The sequence below is a fragment of the Thermobia domestica genome, chromosome 11, assembly GCF_964235325.1.
Source record: "Thermobia domestica chromosome 11, izTheDome1.hap1.1, whole genome shotgun sequence".
NCBI classification, from domain to species: Eukaryota; Metazoa; Arthropoda; class Insecta; order Zygentoma; family Lepismatidae; genus Thermobia; species Thermobia domestica.
This window is the reverse complement of record NC_137464.1, coordinates 88,096,187-88,116,027: the sequence shown is the minus strand read 5'-3', so window position 1 is coordinate 88,116,027 and position 19,841 is coordinate 88,096,187. Positions and strand designations below refer to the sequence as shown.

General features: G+C 35.3%; 1 protein-coding gene across 4 annotated transcripts in view; it reads left to right on the top strand.

Annotated features, from left to right (window-relative positions):
- Positions 1 to 19,841, top strand: part of Myo81F (unconventional myosin 81F) — a 483,573-nt gene that overhangs the window by 238,869 nt on the left and 224,863 nt on the right. For all 4 annotated transcript variants that reach the window (XM_081730773.1, XM_081730776.1, XM_081730774.1 and 1 more), the window contains exon 3: positions 2,436 to 2,498. In XM_081730773.1, the coding sequence (XP_081586899.1) occupies positions 2,436 to 2,498 (63 nt within the window). The remainder of the gene's footprint in view (positions 1 to 2,435; positions 2,499 to 19,841) is intronic.

Here is a 19,841-nt window from a genome sequence, read left to right as displayed (position 1 = left end):
ATATCTAAGAGGCACTTCTTCATCTCATCTTCTGTGGAAAGTAGAAAGAAGGAAATATGTTGTAATTGGATTATATCCTCTTTTATATTAAAAGGTAAAGACTTCGAAAAATATTAACGAAGGACATATTACAGGAAAATCATCTGGGTGCGTTGATTTCCTTTAAATTGGCTTGAACGTAACGTGCATCGATCCTTTGAACTTTTTTTCTTTTTAATTTGAATCGTCTTTTCACGTAAAATGCAAAGGCGTAATAGTTAGGTAGGCCTATCTTTTGCAGTAGCGGAACTTAAATTTCAGAGCTTTCTCATAATAATTATGCTTTGATAGTACCATCGTTTCAGGTTTTCCTTGGGGTTCGAAAAATCCCTCGATATAAGTAAAGTTTCACATTTTCATTTACATGTTAATATATTATTGATAAAAGACATGTCATTCTCAAACTTACCCTTGCTCTGATAATGCCTCAAATGACGCCTCTGTGCTTAGTCTCTTGTAAGACGATTTAATTCGTTACGTTTCGTGATTTTCTTGTCTTTACCATACCTTATGTTGCTTGCAAGCCTATTAAACTTATAAAATAATTATACAAAATGGTTTCTTCCTTTAAAAACCGTTAGTTTCAGAAAAGTATTCTAGCAGTGTCATGTATCTCTGGTGAGAAACTACATCAAATAAAAATATTTTGTGATATGTTAGTGTACATTAATTTGCCTGCATTACACGTACACACAACCAATGGCGTATGCAAGGGAAGGTTTCTGGATTTAATTCCCCCCTTAACCAAGATAATATGGAAAAATAATCATTTATCATATGAAGGTATATATACAAATACCTGAAATTATATGAACTTGGGAACTTGAACCCTTCCTCCTTGAGGAGATTCTGGAAACGTCACCGCAGTCAACTGTTTTATTTTTTAATTAACGAAACAACTCTTATAGTAAAACAGCAACATTTTATTGATATTCATATGTTTCATCTTATTTTTTAATATTAAATACTCAATAACTTGTTCTGTTGCTTTAGCTGCGTTTATGAAGTTGACGAAGTTTTAGATTGTTGATGGGTTGCAAATATTAAAACAGATTGTTGATGAGTTGTCCTCAAAATAGGCGGTATAAAATCAGTAGTATTGTCGTCAGAGGTAGACAAAAAAAAAAAAAAAAGTTTGTATGAGTGTCTGTGGGGAAATGCTTCCATTCGGAAATGTAAGGAATTATTGACGTAAAAGTGAGAGTCACAGAGTACGACTCGACATATGGAAAATGTGACCTTCTTGCCTGAAAACAGGTCGCATATCCTGTCCGCGCATCAGACAAATTGGAAGTCAAGCTGGATACTCTTCTAGAGCACTCAAAGACACAAGGACGACCACACCGGAAGACCAAGTAAAATATTCTGGATATTGTGCTTCGGGTACTTGGAATCAGCATATGACGATTAGTTCTGCAACTGTAAGTTCCTCGATCAACTATAGAAATGGTGTAGTAAACCATTTATACTTGTACCATCTGATACATTTGGGAACGCTAAAAAGATATTCGCCCTTGCCTCCGCACCTACCCGATGTCAATCCACAACGCATTTACGTATAAGGCAAGTCCAGCAAGAAGATATGCGATCTGTACTTATGCAGAAAGGTTACAATTTGCATTTGTGTAAGACTGTTTTAACATTCACTGTTGCCTTAATATCCCTTCATATCTCGGAAACGAAGCTTTCTTAGGTATATAAGCTGTCTTGCTTGTTCACTCCTCACGAATACACTCCCGAATGTGTGCTGCATATTTTTAGAACACTTAAAAATATTCTAGTATATGTAAGATTGGAAGTTATGTTGTATAAACTAACTAAATATTCTGTAATTGATTGAATAACTAAGTAGTTGCTGGACTTTGGACTTAAAACCTGTGACAAATATCTTGGCATTTCAGCTAAACAAATAAAACGCATGATCTGACGCGATCTTGCCAAGTGCTAAAGGGGTGTTGCTATGGCTAAGCAGACAAACTACAGCGCAATCAGGTGAGAGGGAATAGACGTGGATGTGTGCAAAATAAACGTGGCAATACCGCTGGCCTCTCATTTGCTACCAGCATTTAAAGAGAACTTGGAGCGCCGCCTTCAAATGCCAAGATGTTTGTCACGCCGTTTAGTAAATAATGTTCTGTGTTGCATTGTTATAAGAAAAAAACACGAGGTGAACCTTCATTTTAAAGCAATCTATTTTCGTTCTAAAACAGTGATTACTTAAAACAAAGAAATGAACAAATAAAAAAGTAGCATAAATAATAATGTGGGGATACAAGAGCAATACATAGCATTAAATAAGTATTCATGTGTTAGCTTTTACTCTCTAAGTAATTTTGCATTAGTTTTTACAGAATGTATCCTAAGGAAAATAGTATTATCCTTAACTCTTAATACAGACCTATACAGGGACTATTTTGGTTGCTGTGAATCCTTATAAGGAGTTGGATATCTACACACCGGTAAGTACTCACTCACTTTCTTTTACTTTAATAAAGTATTTGCAAATGGTATTGTAACCTCAAGGGTACCAAGTTAGTGATGTAAACTACGTCATTGAAATTTTTAGGGAAGAGAGAAAAGTGAAATCTTGAAACCAGTCGGCGTATTTGGAAAGATAATCTATAAAATGTGTAAAATTTGCAAAGAACCGAAACCTGTACTCAAAGTACGAGGGAAGGGGACTTCTTAGAAATTAAAACTATTGAAAAAATAGAACCAGATGTTGATTTTATGGGGACATAAACCAAAATGTAAAGGAATTTCGTCATGAACCTTGGAAAGGGGAATAAACATCCTTAGATAAGCGAGTTGTTTAATTGATGTGCCAGTTGTGACATTCTAATTTTTATCAAAGTTGCTTTATTCTCCATTAAATTTTTGTTGTAATTTTAATGATTGTACACTGTAAAGAAAAGTTAATATTTCTTATCCGTGATTACTAATTATTATTGTTCGCATATCTCAAGTTAGGAGCCATTAATACTTCATGGACTTACCCCGTTTACTCTAAGTGTTTTCCTTTATTTCCCGCATACATATGTTAATTAAGGGAGCATATGTAATCTAACCGTAGTTTAGTGGTTAGAACGTTGGTCTCATGTCCCATTCCCGGCCGGTGCTCCCTAATTTTCGGCACCCACCTTTCGTCGTGAGGCAGACTGGGGAGCCACGTGAAAACCAGACGTGACGACCGCAAGGTCTAGAGAGCTCCTGATGCGCCTGTTAGAGACAGGGCGCCGCAGCGCCTGACCATGTGCTCGCCGCTAGACTGGACGTAATTCAGCCGGTCGCTAGCAGATGGCGCTGGAGCAAGCTTAGACTCACAAAGGGGCCGTTACGTCAAAAATACGGTTTGGTTTCGTTTCTACATACGTTAATTATTTGAAAACGTACAGCTTCCTTGCAACGAACGTAGCTAAAATAAGGAGTAAGTCTGACATATTCTTAGTGTAAATTAAAATAGTCAAGTCTATCGTATGAAGAACAAATTTTTTTCCCTTTCTTTTTAATGTCATTAGAAGACATTTTCCAGTTTGCATGTCAAAATTAGCTTCAGTCAATGCAGTGATACGTGTGGTGCATTACTTAAATAAAGACAATCGGATCAGTGATTAAAAAAATATATTTATTATTAATATAAAATTATTATTTTGTAGCCTCGGTGTGGTGGAAAACGGCCTATAGTGTGAAGATTAATTTTGTATGATGGTCTGTGGATCCGCCAACTGTATAAATTCAAACATGGATGTTGTATAAGGAAGCAAAACACAAAAACTCAGTCAAGCGATTGTGTTCCGTTCACTTAAGCTATGCAGAAAGAAAACAAAATATACAAGTATTCATGTATATTTTTCTGTTACTTCTTGTCTTTTCATATGTAGTACACGATGTTGAATTCATAATTTAGGATTGTTTTCCTATCCAAATGTGCCCTCATTAAAGTTTAGTGAGACATATAATAGGATTTTTTTTAAAGATATTATTTATGGAAGCTAGTACTTATAGTAGAATGGATATCGCACACACCCTTTGTACGGGTAGCCCGTGGTTCAATTCGCGGTGGTAGTACAAAGCCTTCTAAGTTGACTTGGCACAGTGAGTCAGTTAACTATCTGTTTGAATTGAAATGTTGAAAACTGTGGTAATGAGAATCGATGACTACTTATCACACAATATAAAGTGATGTGTCTGGCTGCAACATCAGAATTTAGTTTATAATTACGAAGACTTGGCTTTCCTTGTGTGATGAGAGTGAATAGCCGAGTGTGTGTGTGCGACATCTAATGAATATGGACATGAGTGAAGTGCATGAACCTCTATATGTCATGTGAAAGACAATGACGCCGAGTGGAGGGCGCCCATCCGGTCAGGAGACGTGACTGAAAATCCATATCCGCTTCTTCAACACAGACGATGGGAGTTTCTCTCACTCACAGTCGGGGACTTTGCCGAAATTACAGGAGATGAACCTCAAGGAAGCATTCAGAATAATGCATTAGATTGGTTTTTAATCAAGGACAATTAAGATCCAGGTCACGTGTCCAATTGTAATTTAATCTCAGCTCAATAATCACTAAGCGTTTATTTTCAAAAGGAATACTACTCTTCTGAGGAACGGTTACAACAGACCACTGCAGAAAGGATCATACCTAATATCGGATCTACAATTTTCCGAATAAATAATATTCAGTTTGATAAAATGGGGGTGAAATATTTATCAAAAACTGATAAGAAAAGGGATTTGATATGTTTTTCGATAACTGATAACAAAAGGAATTACAAGTTTTTAAAAATAGCAAAACCGGTTGCTTATTTTCCCAATAACTGATAACGAAGAAAATTATATATTTTTCTGATTACTGATAAGAAAAGGGATTATGTTTTTCTCAGATAACTTTTAATAAAAGGGATAACACATTATCAGATAACTGATAATGAAAGGGGGTGATATGTTTTCAGATAACTGATAGCAAAAGGTAGTTACCAGTTACCTTTTCTCGTCATTCACATTTTAATTCACTATCCAGATCATACATCTTGCATGAATGAAGTCCACACAAAAGTTACAAAATTCTACAAGGTTCTGGTATTTTATGTCAGTTGCAGAACATTAACTAACTCTATGGCCTATGGAACCCGGGCATACATAAAAGCTCTTCAGTGACTTCTATCCTTAGCCAACTGGATCCACTTTCTACTTTATATTCCTATCTCTTCGAGATCCATCTTAATATTGTCCTCCCATTTACGCCCAGATCTTCCTAATGGTCGTTTTCCGATTGTTTGGATTCCAGTTAAGACTTTGAAAGCATTCCTACTTTCTTCCATTCCTGCTACATAATCTGCCCACTTAAGTCTCATAGATTTGATGACCTTAACAATATTTGGTAAACGGTCTCGTTCCTCTTGGGTCCGAATATTCGTCTCAGGATCTTGTTCTCAAATACTTTGTCTATGTTTTTCCCTCAATTGCAGAACATTACCGTACCTTTTTAAAACAAATTTCGTCTTTTTAATGGATTTTTTTGGTATATATAATTTTGTTATACGTTTGTATTTGATTGCATACCACATGTAGTCTTATATTCATGAATAAAATAGGAAATTACATTTGATAGGTTTAAAAATTAAAAAAATAAAAACTTTTATTTGTTTTTATTTTCTATCGCTTTTGTGGGGATATGTGTCTTTATTTAAAAAAAATGAGAAAAGAATACTATTCGTATGTTTTGTTTGGAGCAATATGAGCTTACTGCACGGGAGCTCTACATAAAATTGTAAAATCAATTAAGAGTCCCTCAGCATGTATGATTGGAGACAATTAGTTGAGTAGGACAAAGAAGCAGTGAAAACGTGTTGAAAGGAAGAGAAAAAATACTATTGAAGGTATTAAAAGGGAGAAAAACTCATTAGTGTTACATGAGAAGGAAAGGAAATTTCGTTATGAATATTTTGATAAAAAGCCACGTTTAACAGGAAAAGGTGGGAGAAGAAAAAACATATTGCAGTGGTTCTCAAACTTTCCGACAACTCGGACCTCTTGTTTATTCGGAAAGTGATCTGCGGACCTCCTTGCAATGCTATCTAAAATTTCACATGGTATTAAAAAATATACTAATTAGAATTACTACTGACAAGAAAAAGATCAAGAAAAATAACGCAATAAGTAATTGATTCTAAAGATACACGATTGTTTCGTAACCAACGAAATTTCAATTGAAAATACAGTTATTTTCAAGACTAAAAATCATTTTTTTAAAAAGGAAATCCAGTTGATAAATAATGTTCTCAAATGTTGGATCACTAATGTAAGGAATGATTTTTTTTTTTTTTTTTTTTTTTTTTATGATTGCATTGAAATGTGGAATAAGTTTTGTCACCGATTCCACATTAAGGTTTTAATACTCCAAAGAGCACAAAAGGTCTTCCCACATAAGTAAGTGGTAGGGAAAGGCATCGAATGTTGCAATGTCTTTTTAGGCAACACTTCATATTCACGGCGCTCACCCAACCAAAAGCTACAAAGTTCATTTTCTTTAAAACATTTTTCCATGAAGTATCGCAGGATAGTTCCAATAGCTGTTCTTATTATGTGTTAGAGAGATTCATACCTTGTATGTCATGGATTGCTACATTAGTGAAAGGATTTCAATCCAACCATTAGCAGGTTGTGCGACAGGGAAATATTCTCGAGAACTTGCAGCTAATGCTTTCAAATGTTCTACAAGTGTTTTGTGCATTCCAGCAGAGAGTTTCTCACCTGAAGAATCAATGAAATCCTTGAACACTGGAAATTACGAATAGTTATTGTTTTGTACTCGTATTGCCCACAGCTACAGTTTCTTAATCTTAAGAATACTTCTTGCATAACAGCTATTACATCACATTTCAAATTTTATGCGTCGCGGACCCCTGGCTAGGTCCCGCAGACCCCACTGTGAGAACCACGGGCATATTACAATTAACTATGTAGAGTATATGCGCCATCTTTTTCTCTTTTAGTCCATTGAATTATATGCTGGGTTATTTTTATGTTTGAAACGATCCTGAATTTTAATGGCTTCCTTTAACTTATTTCTTTTTTAAATCTATTTTAATGTCCCATATTTGGTGAAAATTAAATTTTATTTTAATTTTAATATTTAATAACATTTCGTATATAATGCAAATCCATTTTGAGAAAGTAAGAGATGTTTTAAGTATATCTAAAGAACGAAATCAACCGAATAACATAGTAAATAAAATTCATTTCAGAGAAAACATAAAAACAATTCCCAATATAATTCAATGAAGTAAAAATCAAATGTAACGTATGTCGTTCCAAAAGGTATAATTGAAGGGTAAGAGGAAAAAAGAAGAAATGTCACAAAACTGCATTTTCGAGAAAACGGCGTTTTAATATTGAAAACCGCGTAAAAAGAATAGGGTTAGTTACATCTTTTCCCCCTTTTTACATGAACACTTTTACATCTTCGCATGCATGGCATATACAGTCAAATAGTACTAAGAGTCACCAACAGATACGACAAAGCACCCGAAAAATCTCATACATGGACATTCCTTGTTTTTTCCCCTTATCCTTTAATTTGTCAACAAGGAACTTTTCAGTGATTATAAAATGCTTCAGATGATTATTTTATTTTGTTTACAAGTGATCAAGAATTGTATCCATTATTTTTATGTCTGTACATATTGAGGATAAAAGAATCTGTACACCCAATCAGGTCCGTAGCTAGAAGGTAGCCAAGGAGGCTCAGCCCCCTTCTGCGACCACCTTCAGACTCCCCTGAAACTTTCGGTTGTTTGGTAATACCGCATATATTTATGAATATAAAGTTAACTTCTGTCAGCCCGCAAAATTGACCTTAGCTACCCTTTGTCTTAATGTTCTGGCTACAGGCCTGCATCTAATAACGTTTTTTTTCTTCTCGTAGTACATGATTTATATATGTTTTTAATATAGTCAGAATTATTGTTTTGAGAGGGACAAGCGTTGTTATTTATTGGAAACTTATTTAGTGAAAAAAGAATTAAGACCATTTTACAAGATGAATTAAGATTATTTTTCGGAAAAGACTCAGACTTGGTGAGCCTTGCGTACCTTCCTACTCTATCTTCAAGTTAAGAAAAATGTTGGAAAAAGAAAACAAAAAGTGGTACAATTTTAACAGGACACAATGGTCTTTAGCTTGTTCTAAACCCATTAACTAAAAATAGAACTACAAATTTACAATCGTTTTGTGTAATGTTTCTTAATTCCTGTGTCATTGATGTGCAGTAGTAGGAATTCTTTGGAGTTTTTAAGTCTATATTCTCCGGCATGGCATAACTTTCCTTCAACAGTGATAGACTCTGCTACATCCATCCACAGGGAACTAACATCACCTCTCAGTTGCTACGTACGAACGGAAAGTGGATTCCTTTTACTGACTTTGACAAACTTTGCCATCTCTCAGGATGCTAGAATGGCCTTCATATTTCAGAGCTGAAAACCTCTAACGTCGTCTTTCCATTAAAAATGGCACAGTACAACCCCCTCCCTCTACCCATTCTGTCTTTCGTTGCTCAAAAAGAAACAAGAAACATGTTGAAGAAAAAGAAAAAAGAGTTGAGAAGATTTTGAAGTTTTTCGCTAACATAAAACAACATTACAAGATGTCTCAGAGCGTGCATATATCTTAATGTAAGCCTTTTCACACGATATACTCATGCACTTCGGAAGTCTTCTTCCTAAAGTGTTGGAATGTACAAAGGTCGGTCAAAAAGAAACGCACAATCCTAATCAGTTCAATGGTGGTAAGCACTAGAGAAAAGAAATTGTGTAGGTAGAAGCATTGGTTCTTTGGAAATGTCACTCAACATATGATCCATTTACTTCAGTGCATTTCAGTCATCTTTGACATGAATGCACGTATGTAAAACTCTTGAGGTTGGTCACTACACCATTTTTTTCACACATGCAATGATTTCGTTGTCACTCGAAAGTGTTTCCCAGAGGTCGGGACTGTGTAGTACTGTCCATCCCAGTTGACTAATCTTCTGAACTGTTGCTTACCAAAAGCTGTGGAACCCAGTGAGTTCAAAATTTCCTGTATCCCTATCAATGGAACAGATCCTTTTCTCATGCCTGTGTGCTCCGATGACCTATCTCGTGGTGATGCACCTGTCTTTTTTTCTGGACGAGTTCCTCAGTGACTGATGTGTTCTCATCGGTTGTGACGGTTGACTATCTGATTGACCGTGACTGGTCCTTATTTATGTACCGTAGTAGCAAGTCAATATGAACCAAACTCAAAAGCTCCTGGTATGCAAAGCTATGGATCACAGCTTTCGTTACCGAGCCAAGCCTATCCCTGGCCGAGGTTGGCCACCAAATGTAGCGATCTTTATCCCTCAAATGACTTGCTCACCAAATTTCATTCAGATCTGGCCGACCAGTAGTTACCTAGAAACGAAGTACCCTATACAAGTCGAGCCGAGCCGAGCTTACCGTAGCCGAACTCGGTCACCAAATGTAGCGATCTTCATTCCTTAGACTACTATAGGAATGGCTAATTCCGGAATTTTACTTTTCGGAATCCGGAAAGTAAAATTGGAAAAATTTTGGAAAGCGAAATTTCCGATTCCGAAAAATAAATTTTCCGGTATCCGGATTCCGGAAAATTTTGGCCATCCCTACCTTAGACCATACTTGCTTCAGATCCGACCAGTCGTTATGAAGAAAGAAAGTACCAAATACACCTCCAGACACGCTCATATAACTGGAGTGAAGCTCCTGTATACTCATCCCGGAAGCTAATAATTGGATGCAAATAAATAAGTCATATTATTCTGTTTTTTTTTTTCCATTATGAAATAGTGTTTGTAACATAAGTGGAAATGAAGTTGGTTGGCAACACACAACCTAAGGACCACAAACAACCCTTGACCACAGTTTCACAAGATGTCCCTCTCCTCCTACGCCTTCAGAACATGAAATATGAAAGAGCGAAAATGAATTCCGTGGGTCGTGGACAGACTTCAAAATTGGTATATTTCATTTTGTGCGTGTCTCTCGTTGCTTTCATCCCATTCCACTGTTTTTACGAGCTTCGTCTATGACATTCTCTCAAAGGGAGAGAACGACATTCTGACCTTCCATTCCCCTTATTTCAGCGTAATGCGTCCAAGAACCATCGTTCCTTCATCTCTCCCAGCTTGCCCTTATTTTTCTGACATCTCAACAAGCCTAAAAATCCAATATTGTTAGGTTATGTTATGAACAAAAAGAATAATCCAACGTTATCACAGGCTAATACAGTAATTGCCGTCTGGGTGGGAATTGCGTATAATTCACAAGTAATTTTGTAATTATCATGAAAGATGAGACATTCTGAAACTAGAAGTCAAGCACGTTAAACAATTATGCTACTCCTAATGCGTAATAATTTGCTGGGTTCTTGCTACATGACCTCTAACCTCTTCTTTGATTACATTAATAATTAAGTTAGACCAAAATTGTATCAGCATGGTAATTATCTTATCTCCCATACAGTAGATATCTAGAAGGGTCATCTGGAGTTGCGAATCTCCTCCTGGACGATGAAGGTAGGCTCAAAATAAAAGTTTTACATCAAAACAGAATAAAGTAGCGATATATATCAAATTATTATCATCACAGGTTTTCCAATACTTCTATATTTCCTATTTTTTTCTATATATTTGCGTCTCTTCCTATAAACTCCTATATTTCCTATATTTTAACGAAACCTCCTATATTTTTGTGACATTGCTACTTCCACTTGTGAAAATAACACAAGGAAATGAGGTATGGTTAGAGGGCCTTTTGTCTCCACAATAGGGTGGTTGAATGGAGACTCTTCTGTGTTTCATCCTTTCCTGCTTATTGTCTAAAGATAATTACATCAAACAATATACAGTTAGCGCAAAAGGTATTCATACACCTACAAAATTTATATTCATATTCATTAAAAAGTTCTATGGAGTAGTGATTTTAAAAACTTATAAGTAATTTATTTAGTGTATCAATACTTTTTGCACTAACTGTGGGCAAATAATTGTAGAATGTGATATACTTAGTCAAATTTTACCTTAAAAACGCCAGCTACAGAATGTTTACATTTTAGATTTAATTTACATTTCATTTAGATCTTGGAGACATATACTTTCAAACACTGATTTTCTGATACAGATCCTTTTTACACTTTCCTTATGGTCATTGCTTAGTACTGGTGAGTTACATACGAAAACACTAAGAAACTCGTATAAAATTTTGCAACGAGATAATTACCCATTTAATTATATTTAGAGTAGCATGCATATTCATATAACAATTGGTGTAATTTCCATCTGTTTTTTTTTTTTATTTCTTTATTTCTACCTATTGGATAATTGAAGTGTTCCGTTTTCACAGCTTCACGAAACCTCCTATATTTTTTCGTCGTGATTTCCTATATTTTTTCATTAGCATTGGAAAGCCTGTCACCATATGATGTGCTATAATAACTGTAACATGATGTGGAATAGCTTAAGCGTGCTAAATATCTGAACTTAGCAGAAAAATGTAGCCATTTTGTACTTCCCCTGTATCCGCCACAGATCCCATATCGAAAGTGCGAACGGATAATGTTCACATAGCCACTGCGAATGTATTTATTTATTTATTTATTTATTTATTTATTTGAAACTATCTTTTTATTTTCACGTTACACGGGCTACAGGGTCCGCTCATCGTGCTTAAAGTAAAAGGTTTCCCTATGTAAGGACAATGATTGTAAGTGAAACGAGTTATAGCTATTGCCTATCTTTTGACAGACTGTGAATATTTAATACATAAGAAAACCTCTGTCTGCTGGGAAAGCACGTCCGTATGTAAAAAGTTATTATTATTATTATTATTATTATTATTATTATTATTATTTTGTTTTCAGTAGCGGTTCTTGGGCGAAGTTAAATCGAAAAAAAATCACTAGAATTTGGGGGAAGAGAGGTTCCCTACTGTATTAATTGTTGTATAAGCTGTATGAAGCTTTCAATGCAATTTTACCAATATGACTTTTTCGAAATAAAACCATTTCTTTTGAAAAAGTAAATAAATAAATAAATAAAATCTCTTCTTTTGCAATCAGGAAAATGTCAGTTCGGGTAAAATACATTAGAAACACAAGTTATTGTTCTCCCCAAGCCTTCAGCTCTTCTGCAATAGGCATGGGCGCGAGACCAAACGAGACGAGAACTGAATCAAGTCTCGTCTCGTCTCGCAAAATCAAAAGCTGTTCTCGTCTCGCGTCTCGTCTCGTCTCGCAGACCTAAGTTCTCGTCTCGCGTCTCGCAAAATTTTTGAAGTCTTGTCTCGCGGTCTCGCGCGAGACTTCTCGCGTTGGTCTCGCGGTCTCGCAAATCAATACTGGAATAATGTAGTCTTCATTCGACCCTTTTCAAATAATGTATACTCAAAGTTTACATAGTTTTGTTTCATAGTTGCATTGTTACACAATGCTTATCCACTCATTCCGATTCACAATGCTTGATTTTACACCCCACATTCTCGCTATTAAAAAATGCCGGTTTTCTGTAGTCTGTCTATGTGAAGTATGAATGAAATTGGCATGTTACATTTGAGTAATCTTACTTGCAAGATAAAAGCTTTCAAATATCTTGGTAAGAACGGTAACTCAAATAGCCGTATTTATAGTAAACATACAGCGTTAGTAATATATATTTCACAACTTTCATCTAAACGTTTTCTTAACAATTGAGACTTAAGAGATTAATCTTTAATAACTACAAGAAAGACTACAATGAGCTTAAATAAAAATTTATTATTATTATTATTATTATTATTATTATTATTATTATTATTATTATTATTATTATTATTATTATTATTATTATTATTCTGAAATAATATTTCAAACTGTTTGCAATCTGAAACACTAGTTTTTTCCTCAAAATCAAAACAAAACCATAAAAAAGTAGTGGAGTACCGACAGCACTTTTCTCCCCCTCCTTTTCTGACGAATAAAAGCTAAGCAGATATCAGTTCTGGTTTTGGTGAGAGGATCCGTCTTGCAGCCATAAATCCATTTATTCTAAATTTATGTTTACGGAAAGAAACAACTGCTTTATTTTGACTAAAAAAATTTTCCTTCTTACACAAGCCAATAAGTCCTTTTTCTGCCTTCATAAAACAAGTTACCGTAAGAAAACAATTTGGTGGGCAGCGGGAACAAATCTGTTCTAAACCCAGAGGCTTTACATCACATTGGAACTAAACACGTGTCTTTTTCCCTCATATATATATATATATATATATATATATATATATATATATATATATATATATATATATATATATATATATATATATATATATATATATATATATATATATATATATATAATGCATTGAAAATAGGAAGAAGAAAGTCAGAGTGTCAGAGACAGACAGAAACAGAGAGAGAGAGAGAGAGAGAGAGAGAAGATATGGTATCCTCTGACCGACGCCTCGAATTTCTGCACTGAAGGAAAAATCAAAGCGAGCCGTATATTTTTGAACTAGGATATTTTTACCGAGGGTGCAATAACAGAAGACCGGAAACCACAGCCGCGAATATGCAATGTTACCTAAGTTCATTGTTTCCGTCTACAAAATTTTCCGAAAAGACAGCTTCCAAATATGTCCTCAATAAAGAAATAAAAAAAAAGTGTATTGTACTGGTGTTTGCTATCCTACTTTTATGATTTGTCAAGATGTTGTCTCATCATCAGGAGGAGGGTGGATACACAAGAAAAAACGTGTTTTTTTTATCCTATTTGCCTCCCCCTCCTCAAGAACTTTATGACCAATGATCTTGGCTCACGACCCCAAAGAGAAAATAAAGAAAACAGTGTAGATAATGGAAGAATCTATTTTATTGCATTTTGGGGAAATAGCGACAAAGAAAAACCAACACTATCTTTATTTCTTGAATCTTTTGTTATGAGGAAATCTCCTAAAATAACTAGATTTTGATTAACCTTGTTAACTTAAACCTATCATGAAATCAGTAATTGTGACAACCTGACCAAACCATTTCAAGAAACAAGAACAGCTAACTAAGCAACTATCAGTGTTGCCGAAAAGTCACAACACTTATCCCGTTAACAAGATACTTTGAAACTACCAAAATGACAGTAAAACATTAAAAAATCAATACAAATTTCATAATACAAAGGAAAATTGTATTTTTTTTTTATTTCCACTAGTCGACATAATTTATAGTAAATGTTCAAATAAATGCTAGCCCAAAAGTTTAGAAATAAACTATTAGTTACTGACTTGTCTTCGTCTGCGATTGTCTCTACGATTTCAGGTGATGATGTTGTGTGGAAGGGATGTTTCGATAAGAACCATGCACTTCTAAGGTATCAATTTTGTAGAACATTAACATCTTTGGGGAGTTCATAATTATGACAGCATTGTTCCTTACTGCAAAGTACAGCACGAACGCACAATATTGATTTACCTTTTCTGGACCCATTCTGTTCGAGGGTTGGGGGCGAGCAAGTTCAAACAAATTTTCTTTAAATTTGGCTTCACTCGAAATAAAATATTTTATATCCACTCGAGAACTCGGTTCAAAAAATCTCAAATTCGACTCGATATTTGCTCAAGTTTTGAGTAGTGTCGGGTCCAAACGAGTTTAATTCTATAGTATTAGTAGTTTTTATATTAACTAGTAATGCTCACGAGATGCGACAAGAGGAAAAATTAGTCTATCTTGAGATGTCGTTAATATATTATCTCGAAACAAATGTGAACTGTTTCTTGAATATCACCAGTCCTGGTCACGAGGCGAGACAGATTTGATTTTGTCTCGCCCAGTCTCTATCTCTCGCCTCAAAAACAAGATTAAACAAAACAAAATACGGAAATTTAGCTGTTTGTTTAGGCAAATAGTAAACATTTTCACTTTCGGTATGACCAGGCCTGAATTCAATTCATTTTTGGTGTTTATTTAGCGTGGTAATGGTACAGGAGGAGTTATATAAAGAATAAACACGCGAAATCAGTGGACAATTTACTGAAGATATTTTCAGCGAAACAATTGTTGTTGTTCTCCTTCTTTTGCGAAAGCTTCATCCTCAACCATATAAGTGTCTACACGTTCAGCCGAATCTTTATCGAATTCATCGTCTGAACCGTCTGAATTCTTGTCAGCTTGTCAGAATTTCTCTCGAAACTGTTTTCGTATTGAAAACATGGGTGAAAGTTCCGAAGGCTTTTGGCAACAATAGATCCTTTCATTTCTTCTTTGGGCAAATCATTTCATAAAAAAATGAAGAATTTGTCATCTAAAGCTGTAAACCTTTTAATTATTTCCAACACGGAAGCTGACAAAAATTTAGACGACTCAAACGAAGGTGATGAAGGGAATAACTTCCATGGAGATTCGGCTGAACATGTAGACAATATCTATAGAGTTATTCCATGTGGAAACGACAAATTATGCCAAAATCTTCGTACGGTCGCATTCGAGATTTGAGTGTTTGTCTGAACACTTATCAATATGTGATAGGAAGGAAAATTGAATGGTTTGTAATGCACGCCATTCATGTTGAAGATACGGCCATAGTTGAATCTTAAGTTATGTTCATTTTCTTGGAGCTCTATCGAAAATGAAAAAATAAATAAATTCAAAATTGCACTATAGATATGTGGACAGTCCTTTCTTTTTTACCACGTAGTAGTGACGCAAATACACATTTTGGATTACGAAATATTTGGATCTTTTTAGTCCAAGTCGATGAATTAAACCAAAATTATATTTTCGGAAGAAATATTGAAAAAATTTGTTGTGTCAAAGGGAACGTAATTTTGAGAGAATAATAAGTATCATCTGTACTTTCTATAGAAAAGAAAATCATCTTTTGTGTTTCTAATTCCTATTAGTGCTAGTGGTATAAAGTATATAGTGCATAGAGAACGGATGCTGAGCTATGCCCCCTCTAACTTCTGATCGGAAATGACTAAAACGCTCAAATTTGTGTTTCTGAGCCTCACTAAAGTATCTGTTTTCATGTTGTCACTTTATATTGTTTGTTGTTGCTCCAAAATTAAAAAAGAAGAAGAAGAAGAAGAAAGAAAGAAAGAAAGAAAGAAAGAAAGAAAAGAAAGCAATACATATCAATCTCCAAAACAGATGTGACCATTACAGCCTTTTGAAGCTCCAACGCTACATCAAGATTGTTGTGTTGTCTGCATCCCAGGGCCTGAAACCGCTACAAACAAAATCAAATTTTGCAAGCAGTTACAAACAATCGTGAACTGAGTCTACTAAAAGGAGTGAAAACAGAAAAACACAACTCTCGTTTGTGATTGCATTCCTTTTTATACCCGGACTTCGTTTACAAGAATGTTTTTGTGGAATTTTACAGCTGCTAATGAACGTGAAGCAGCAAGGAACGTGCAGCCACGTAAACACATGCCGGGACAGAAGTAAGTCGAAATACAAATTGAAATTTTCACCACTTGTGGAGGAAGCATATTTCTTGCTGGAATCAAAATATTGTTAGTGTTTCTCTGTGCCTTTTTGTTCCACACGGTTTAGAACTTTATATATATTTCTGGTTATTATCATTCACATAATCGACCGACTTGCTCGATTTTTCGCTTTCAGGTGGAATGACTCTATATGGTTGAGGACTAAGTTTTCGAAAAATAAGGGGGAGAAGAACAATTGTTTAACTGAAAAATTAAAATGACTTCATTAAGTTATATTTTAATTAATAAATGACTGGTAGATTGACTCTGTCCTAGCTATTGAAGTAGACAAAGTATCTTTCCTCTCGAATCTCAAATTTTTCAGACACAGTCCGCTATATGGATCCGCCATTTTGTATTTTTAAATTTTAATGTCAAATTAGTAAGTTTGTAATCAACAAAATCAAATGCACCAATTTACCAAGTCCAGTTCGCCAATTTTACTTTTTCCAAATTTGGTCCTCCATTTTTTTTATTTGATGTCAAATTGATAATTAACAAGACCAAAGCCTCATTATAACAATTTTTTTGTCCATTTTTACTGATTTTGAATTATGACCACTTTTCAAGCATTTGATCCATAGTTTATCGATCTCTGTGCGTCGCCCTTTTGGTCCGTCGCTTTCCTGGCTGTCGCTTTCTTTGTGCGTCGCCCTTTTGGTCCGTCGATCTCTTGGCTACACTGAGAAAAAAAATTGTAGGTGGCGTACTTAAAAAGATAGGTTGCATGCGTAATTCCTGTAGTTTTTGGACTTAACGTACAGCAGACGTATAACTGAAAACGCATGTTTTACAATACTTTCTGTATAAGTGTTCCATCTATACGCACTTTACGTATGAAACAATGTAGGCGGTCAGGATCTCACATACAAATGGACGTATATAACATATAGCCGACTAAGGTAACATAAGTATATGTAAGTGATATACGGAAAACTGTTAGATGTTAGACATCCTGCAACGACATGATGTAACATCTAAGGGCAGTGCCTATGTAGCATACGGATAACGTATGCTCCGTACTGGTTTCTATAGTAAGCAAGAGGATACCGTATATTTGAAGAATATACCGCTGTCCGGAGAACGGATTTTTCTCAGTGTATCGCTCTCCTGGTCGTCGCTCTTTTGCCATCACTATCTTTGCTGGCGCTCTACTGTCGGTACACCGATGTTTATTACAAAACTCGATCCTGACATTATTAACTATCTTCTCTTCAATATGTATGATGGTACTTGCAAAAGAATACCATATCAATATCACAAATGTAAATTATGCGAGACCGCGAGAAGTCTCGCGAGACTTCTCGCGCGAGACTTGCTGAAGTCTCGTCTCGCGTTCTCGTCTCGCAAAAGATATCAGGTCTCGTCTCGCGTTCTCGTCTCGCAAAATATTACAAGTCTCGTCTCGCGTTCTCGTCTCGTTTGCGAGACGAGACGAGACGAGACTTCTCGCGTCTCGCGCCCATGCCTATTCTGCAAATTGCCTGCAAGCTTACGATATATATTTTTGCGTCAGGCAGGAGGCAGTGCGGCTAGCGACAACTATTAGCCTGACTATGAACTATTAGGAGCATGACTAACACACGGAGATATCTTGCTTTTATAATGATTAGCCTTCGGCTGGTGTCCTCCCACTTTGCCTAATTCCCATTTTGCCTAACACTTTACCAGCTGTCAACTACAGATAAAAATCACATCCGCCATTTTAAGTGAAATGCTAATTCCCATTTCGCCTAATTCTCATTACGCCTAACGATTTTCTCAGGAAGGAAATAACCCATGTATAGAAGATCTGACAGTTTCCATACTTATACACGTACACAACTATTTCGTACAAATAATAACTTACATCAAAGAGATTAGTACAATTATTAGAAGAAATTACTACGAAATTAATAGAAGAACGCCTGGCTACACCGCGGAATGACTATGTATTGTTTCCTGTGCTGTGTATCACATTAGACGTCAGCGATACTTCTTGAATTGTTCTTTTTCCTTTCTTTTTATTTTTATTTTCCTTTTCTTGGCTTATGCATATTAACTGTATTACGACATACAATGTAATACAAGAATTATATTAAATAAATTAAATTACCTTTGAATTTTAAATGTTCATCCCGTGCTCTTTTATCCGCGATTGGTTATAACTAGACTCAGATTTACCGAAGTAAAGTTGCAGGGATCATGAAAAATATCTTCAGTTTTGTTTTCTTCAGCATTACACGACTTCATTCACATCTACACTTGTTAATAGTTTGTGTAATTAATTGAACTAGCATATTGAATTCTACAATGAGTACATTAAGGATAAACATCTCCAGCCTTCTTGTGATATGTTAGGCTTTTTGTCAGTTTTGAACAAACACTGAATTCAACACCAGAGAATAAAGAATAAAAAAGAACTGAATAAAAGAATAACTGGAAAAGTCTACATTGTATTTATGTTTGCTGAAATAAATAAATTCAGAAATTGACATATTATTCTGATGGCAATTGATTATCAGTAATACGAACTGATCAGTCACGACCACTAGCCAATCACTAGCTACAATTTGTTTAACTGTTAATTGAACTTTTTCACTCTCTTCTGTTGTTGAAAATTGAAATGACTATTTTTTTTGGCAAACTTTGTTAATATGATTGTAGTAATTTCTTTGATGTCTTTGAAAGTTTGTAAGTCAGTTAAAAAGTTCGTTACTGAATTATCTGTGTCTGTGTATGTATGTGCTTTTGTTATTTCCAAATTTTTCAATTTCGAGTTCTCCATTCGATAGAATATTAAAAACTATTTGAAAGAAGCGATGGAATTTTTCGCGTCACTCTTACCATTACCGGCCAAAAAAGTTCTGATTTCGGAAGATGCGGAGCCACATCTCGGGAACTGTAAGTCATAAAGAGATGATATTTTGGGAATTTTTCAAGTTCGAGCCCTCCATTTTGGGCATGTCTTCATAAAACAACATATGGTAGAACGTATTAACAGAACCTTTAAACAAAACATATGGAAAAAATTAGTACTGAAGGAAATTATAAATGGATGGACATATTAGAAGAATTGTTTAATGGGCACAGTGGCGTAGCACACTTTTGCAGCCCCCCCCCCCCCCCGCAAAGTGTAGAGAAGGGGCCCTAGTTGTAAAGCCGATAGAAGTAAGGTTGGAGTTCTACTTTCTTAAACATTTATTTATCGCAAGACTTCAGGGCCCCCCGCACTGCGGGGGTTGCGGGGGCAGCTGCTACGCCACTGAATGGGCATAATAATAAACTACAATTGGTA